The sequence below is a fragment of the Dermacentor silvarum genome, chromosome 6 (assembly GCF_013339745.2).
Source record: "Dermacentor silvarum isolate Dsil-2018 chromosome 6, BIME_Dsil_1.4, whole genome shotgun sequence".
Classification (NCBI taxonomy): Eukaryota; Metazoa; Arthropoda; class Arachnida; order Ixodida; family Ixodidae; genus Dermacentor; species Dermacentor silvarum.
In genome coordinates, this window is record NC_051159.1 from 133,080,134 (window position 1) to 133,087,022 (window position 6,889).

Consider the following 6,889-nt stretch of genomic DNA (forward strand, 5'->3'; position numbering starts at 1 on the left):
CATTTGATATACTCCTAACCCCCAGAGGTCTTACTTCATACGTCTTCGGAGCGTCGTCATCAGCTATGCGAAAGTCCGCTTCATTGCAGCCGCTTGAGGAGTGGCCTTTAAGCTTTTGACACAAATGGATATGTATACGTTGAAATGATTGGTTGCTATAGCTTTAGTAGGAAGGCGCAAATGCCTATCAAGATGTTTGTCGACTTGATCTCTGCTAAAGACGACGCCTTCTCGCAGCCGCGTTCGCCCAGGCCACACACATGGTTTTCGTGTACGGAACACTGAAGGTTGGCGAGATAAACCACAGCTCCTTGACGGACCCGGATAACGGAATGGCAGATCTGGTTGGAGCAGCCATAACTATTGACAAGTGGCCCCTCGTCATTTTGCCATCTTCCGGCGTACCCTACATGCTTGACATTAAGGGCCAAGGATACGTAAGTGTCTATGACGTTTTGGTTGCTTTTATAGTCCGCAAGGGGCTGCCGTGCGCACTCCAAAAGTACACGTAGTACTTTAGTTTTGATGTCAAAGTGCGTCGTATTGCCAATTTGTGAAATCTATGAAGCGTATTTCGATCATGAGTAAGTGCACACGAGATTTAGTGGTGCCGAAGACAGCTGCTTTGTAGACTGCAGCAGCTGCGTTATGTAAACTGCACCTATTTCTTTCAATTGTGTACCGCATTAAAGTCTCAAACATAGCAGCGCAGTGCATCGAGCTATGTTTGAAAATGCATGTAGGCATATAACTGTTTGTCCGACGTAACTTGAGCCAAACGTTAAAAATGTGCAGATGCCACGTAGCTGGATAGAACCAAGGTAATGTTGTTGGTCGTCGCTTGCAAATACTCAGACTACCTAATTAGAAATTAGTCTTAATTAATTAGTCTTAATCAACTTCTCAAATATTATAATTAAATGAAAGCTGACCGTGACAAACCTTTATTTGCTCCTGAGAAACTGTGGCCCGGGGGAGCCGATTCTGTGACCCGTTGCGGGTATGTGCCATAGTGAAGAAATCATTATTATCATTACACGCAGCGATCACCTCAAGGAAGTAGTTGGCGTTGGTACAATAGAAGTATACGCGCGATTGTGGCCTAATGATTAGGAAAGTAGGCATAGAAAGGTTTGCTTTATTAAATTAATTGTCCTCTTGGTGACGCATATTTGTTGCAATGAGGATATCTAGGTATATGATTTGTTTTATCATTGGCTAATTCCGTAGAAAACAAGGCGAGCAGCCTGGACAACCACAAGGGTAGTGTAGACGGTAGTGCCGTCTTGTGTGCGAGCTATATTCGGCCAGACAGCAGCAGCATTGACCCAGCCAATAGTCACGGTCAGAAAAGCCCGGGAAATATTGCAAAGATAGCTTCGCTTGAAAAAGAAGCAAAAAATATCGCCGACGATTACGATACTCCCTAATGCGAAATTTGAGCTCAGCTCTATACGTGTCTTCATTTCGCGATATATTGACCGGCGCGGATAATCCTTCTCGTGCGGCAGTGTGGCGCGACTGCCTCACTAATCGGGAGATCGCGAGAGGCAGCGCGTGGGTGACGCGTGGGCGCGATTCACAGCAGCCGCCGCAGACAGACCTCCGCTCATGTAGCGCTTTGTTTCCATATGTCGTATTGTTAAACAGACGACGGCGCGCTACTGTGGCGCTATCTCTTAGGGATCGTCGCCGCAGTGTACGTCTTGCGCGGCACCAGGGTTTTCTTCTCACGCTTTCGCCATACCCTCCTTCTCCGCTTACACCTCATGGTACCACTGCACCCTCCTCCGCTTTCCTCTTCGCGATTTCTTCGCCATTGCCGTCTTCCATCACCGGTTGCGCTCCGCGTTCGCTTTCATACTTCGCTCTGCTCATGCGCTCGGTTACGCCGAGGACGCTAACGATCGCCGCAGGAACGGCCGCCTAAGAGCTGCGCTCTAAAAAAATGGCCGTGCAAGTTTTTGCGTATGCCGTAAGTTTGCTAATCCTGCTCTAAAGATCTTGCGCAGGCTAACTGCGGCTGCTTTGCCTAAACTGACCAAAACTAACGGCTGCGCTGTCAGGATTTTATGACATCACACTCCGCAGTTCGTCTATACTGGCTGTCCCACGTAACTTGAGCCAAACTTTAAAAATATGCAAATCTCCCGTAGCTGCATGCAGAGAACCAGGGTAAAGTTGTTGGAAGTCGCTTGGAGGCACTCAGATTATACTTCGCATTTCACCTACTTACATAATTAGTCTTAATTAATTATCAACTTCTAAAGCATTATAATTAGATGAGAAGTATCCATGATAAAATTTTAGACTAACATGAAAAAAATCACCGCATATCCACGACGTGAATGATGATGAGTGGGCGAAGCACCGGGGGATCATTCGGGTAAACCAGAGCTACGGACGAGAGTGAAAGAGAGCGTGCGTCGGGAACGAACGTCCTTGTGCACCGCAGCGCCCCTAGCTACGGACGAGAGAGAGAGCGCGCGCGCGTCGGGAACGAGAGAGAAAGAGAAACGAACGCCCTTGTGCACCGCAGCGCCCCTAGCTACGGACGAGAGAGAGAGAGAGCGCGCGCGTCGGGAACGAGAAAGAAAGAGAAAGAGAGCACAGCTGTGCCTCTAGCGGGAGCGGCGAGTACTAGCGTGGCTACGACGGCGTGACGAGGTACAAGGCTCGACCCTAAGGAGCTTCGCCCCTAAAACTCCCAATGCGCGCTACATAAAAGTGTTTTTCCAAGCATAAAAGAAGCCCACGAATACACGCAAAGTACCTCAAGCGGCCAAGCGCGGAGCAATTTTGCGTGTATTCGCGGACTTCTCTCACGCTATAGGAAAAAACACTTTTATGTACCACGTATTGAGAAATACAAATCTGGATCGGAAGTTTTTCACGTTGCTCTACAATTTTCTCACTGACACCTAAACTAATCTAAACAAACCACAAGATAGCAGGCTCAGAATGCTACAAACCCGCGCGTACCCCACCCGCGGTCCCTTATCAGGATAGACCCAGACTTCCCGCAGTCGTGCCCCAAATGCGGAGCCGATTCATGCTCTTTCGGCCACATGCTCTGGCTGTGCCCAGCCCTAGAAAAGGGGGAACACGTCAATTTAAAACCTCGAAACTTGAGCGCAGGAGATTACTGTTGAAACACTTAAGACTGGAAGAGTGCTCACGGACATGGTCGCTAATTAGGTCGGTTCCAGTGACGTAGACAGGGGGGGGGGCGGACCGGGCTTCGCCCCCCCCCTCCCCGAATTTTTTTCGGCCGGCGCCCTGCTCCCTTTTGTGCACGCACAGCACAAGGAGCCTGTGTCCAGTTTTGTCCAGTTTACAATTACACCTGTCATTACATAACCATAATAACGCCAAAATCATAAGAGTGACCTGAATTGTTCTTGGAAACTACCTAGTGGGCGTATGCAACCTTACCCCCCCCCCCCTAAAAAAATCCTGGCTACTCGCCTGGTCGGCTCTACTAGCTATACCTAATTAGCATGGTCACTAATTATCTAGATACGGGCAAGTTATATTAGCGTCACATACCGCTCTCACGATCAGCACAATTCGGAATTGCTTAGTTCGCCAACATAGCTGCTCGAATATATGTATAACTGTATACTACCACTACTACTACTACTTGCTGTACTACAACTATTACTGCGACGTGCTACTGCTTGTAGTACTAGTAGTATTAGTACTACTGCTACTAACATAGTATGTAGTAGTTGTAGGGTAGTATTATTAGTAAGTAGTTGTAATAGTTCACAAACATATCTCCTCTCATAGTGACCCAGGAAGTGCGAACTTTCCTACACAGTCTTTGTCACGCTTAGTTCGCCAACATAGCTGCTCGAATAGTATAACTACTACTACTTCTACTACTACTACTACTACTACTACTACTACTACTACTACTACTACTACTACTACTACTACTACTACTACTACAAATACTTAGTAGTACCCGAAGTAGTACTACTTGTATTACTACTACTTACCACTGCTATACTAATATAGTATATGTAGTAGTATGGTAGTATTAGTAAGTAATAGTAGTAATATTTCACCAACATATCTGCTGTCATAGTTACCCATGGGAGTGCGAACTTTCCCGCGCGGTCTTTGTCACGGCGCCCGCAGGCACATTATTCCTACATGTGCACCGCAGATCAGTATAATAGCGGCTGCGGAGGGCAATGGCGGCCCCACTACGTACGTTCATTATAAAGTAACAAATGAGCCGTCGGAAACGCTTAAATTTATTCGCTTTACAAGCAAATTCGTTGTAGTGGTCTTAGTTGTAGAAGCGTTCACTATAGATAGGAATTCGGTTTGGACATCCGGAATCCTTCGTTATATACAAGTAATTTCCTAGTAGCGGCGTTCGACTGTAAATGTTCGTTGATCTGTATATAGTTCGTGCTAGTGGTATTATAGTGCATGCATCGAAGCAACGCAGATAGGACGTCATGAAATTAAGGGACATGTTCTTTCGCCCGTAAATCCTCGCAGCTGTCCCCATCACCGTTCCGTTTGCCTCTGCAGTTCAAATGTGCTTTCACGCCACTTCAACCTCGTCTCATTCCAGCTATACTCGAACAATGCATCACACAAATTAATTGAATTCATTGAATTGAGTTGAATACATGTTGATGTCGTATTTTCTTTTTTCCCGTTTTCAATATAGAGAGTAGTTGGTGAAGTTTATACGGTCGACGACAAGATGCTGGCAAAGTTGGACGAGCTCGAGTCCGTTCCCGAGCTTTACTACCGCACATTGGTGGATGTCGAGCTTTTAACAGACCACCATGATGACAGCGATGGACCCTTTAAGGCGTGGAACTACTTTGAGGCACACAACAGTGAAGAAATGCTACGGTTGCCTTACATATCCAACTATACGTCCGAGTGAGGCTCTGCGACTTCAGTATAATATGTGCTCAGGTGCTAAAAGGAATGGATGTTTTCGGGGGGGGGTTTCGTGCCATAGTAATGACCCTGCAAAAGAAGGGAGCTTGTTTTTTTTCCCATGGCAACAAAAATGGCATGTTGAATTTTAGTTGCTCATTGCTTTTATTATAGCATTTGGCGGTCTACAGGCCTCTGGCTTGCCTGATTCTATCAGATAACAGGAGTGACTTGTGATGACGTAAAATAAAAGTGTGCTATGTTCTTGAAGGGGACTCAGTGTTTATCGCCGTTTTTCTTTGTATTTTCTTTGTATTTTCTTTTTTTTCCATAAACTAGGGCTGAAATCATCACAGTATGACAACAAACACCTTGTAGCTCAAATAAATGCACAGGCGGGACTGCGATCGCATTCGTGCTGTACGTTTTGTGTTCCCAATTAACGCTTTTCTTGAAATGTGAAAAAGAAAAGTATTTTACATGTCATAAAGTGAACCGCGATTCCTCGAAGTTCACCTTTATGCAAAAGAAAGGTTGGTTGTATTGATTACTATGTATAGGTGGTCAACAGAGACGGGGGTCACCTGCCATTTACTTTGTATACTCGTATATATCCTGTGGTGGGTGGGCCGGCTGAGCTGCCTGGCGCGCCACATACCTGACCACAGCATGTTATTGTTGACCTGTGAAATCATGGCGTACACTCACAGTGACAGATTGGCCGAAAAACTGCTGCTTATCACAATCGAAGACGTGACTATAATTAACAATTACAACCTCTAAGCCATTTTAAGTTCAGCAATGAAGATCAAATGGTGGGAATTTTTAGGACAAGGACCGAGGTAGAAACGAGTAGACAGGACAGAGCTTACTTTCAGCTGCTTCATTTTGAAGTTTAGATGCGTATGTTTAGATGGCACCTTCAAGTGCTTATTTAGATGTGTTAGCCGCACACGAAACACTGTTCACATAAAGCTGTATGTATAGGTGGTTAACACATGTTAACTACAGCCCAATGTTGTGGCTACGAACTCCTGTTTGGTTTACAGGCGACTTCGTCTGTATGCGATAGGTTTCGCAGGTTTGTCATTGTGCGCCTATTCTGCACGTATGTAGCAGTCACCCTGTAAATCAGGCTTCTCCACATTTAGAAATTATGTGTGGGCGAGCCCCGCCTTCGACGCCTGCTAACCGTGCGTTGGCGGCTTTCTTTCCGAGAAAGAGTCTCGCGAACTCTACAGGACGACCGCGCTTTCTCAGAAACAGCCACCACTCAGTCCCAGTAAAGAAGCACGGGAGCGCGTGCAGAAGCGAGCGGTCAAGAGCGCTGGGACATGGGACAAACCATGTCCTCACTGATCCGCGCGCCTGCGCGTTGGCCGATATTGGAGGCCATACAGGCAGCTACGTAGTACATTTGATTCGGCATTTGGGTTTCGAAGAAGGGAAAAACAGAAGGCTAGTACACTGAAACGCTCGTGCACGCTAAGTGCTTGATCTTGCCTTTTTTACAGCGAACCTGGTATAGTCTTGGTTCCAGGAGATCGCGTCCGGCAACGGAAGTACATAGATAGACCGGAAGTAGATAAACAATTTTCTGATCCATCTGCTTGATGGTTTCCCGCCAGTTGTGCCTTAGCACAGGTGTCAAGACGTATGAGGATTGCCCATTGTCCTCGCCACCGCCGATGCCTCTTTCACAAGTGTCGCGATACTCGTCGGCGGCACGTCCCACCAATCGTTGTGCTCATTTGTCTCGTGACGTAGAGATCGCGCTAGAGGTGTTATCAGCAGTTGTCCTTTGGACTCGCTATGGGACGTACGCTCGTTTAAGGACATCTTCCATGATCCTGACGTCAGGATCCCGACGATGCCGTGCAGCGTGCCATGGCTAGGAACGCTGTGGCTCATACGCTACTCTATGACGATGGGGCGGACTTGGTGCAGCAAACGCACTACTTGGCCATCGTACCGG

The 6,889-nt window shown here is 46.8% G+C and overlaps 1 protein-coding gene across 1 annotated transcript; it reads left to right on the plus strand.

Annotated features, from left to right (window-relative positions):
* The first annotated feature begins 257 nt into the window (after nucleotides 1-257).
* LOC119456903 (gamma-glutamylaminecyclotransferase) lies at nucleotides 258-5,105 on the plus strand. The gene is made up of 2 exons (XM_037718718.2): nucleotides 258-437; nucleotides 4,694-5,105. The coding sequence occupies exons 1-2, from the start codon at nucleotides 261-263 to the stop codon at nucleotides 4,916-4,918; spliced, it is 402 nt and encodes a 133-aa protein (XP_037574646.2). The 5' UTR covers nucleotides 258-260; the 3' UTR covers nucleotides 4,919-5,105.
* The last annotated feature ends 1,784 nt before the right edge of the window (nucleotides 5,106-6,889 follow it).

Bases quoted from the DNA above. Each gene is read 5' to 3' on its own strand.
- LOC119456903 (XM_037718718.2), top strand. From the start codon at position 261: ATGGTTTTCGTGTACGGAACACTGAAGGTTGGCGAGATAAACCACAGC. The intron at 438-4,693 runs GTAAGTGTCTAT...TTTTCAATATAG, and splicing joins ACATTAAGGGCCAAGGATAC to AGAGTAGTTGGTGAAGTTTA.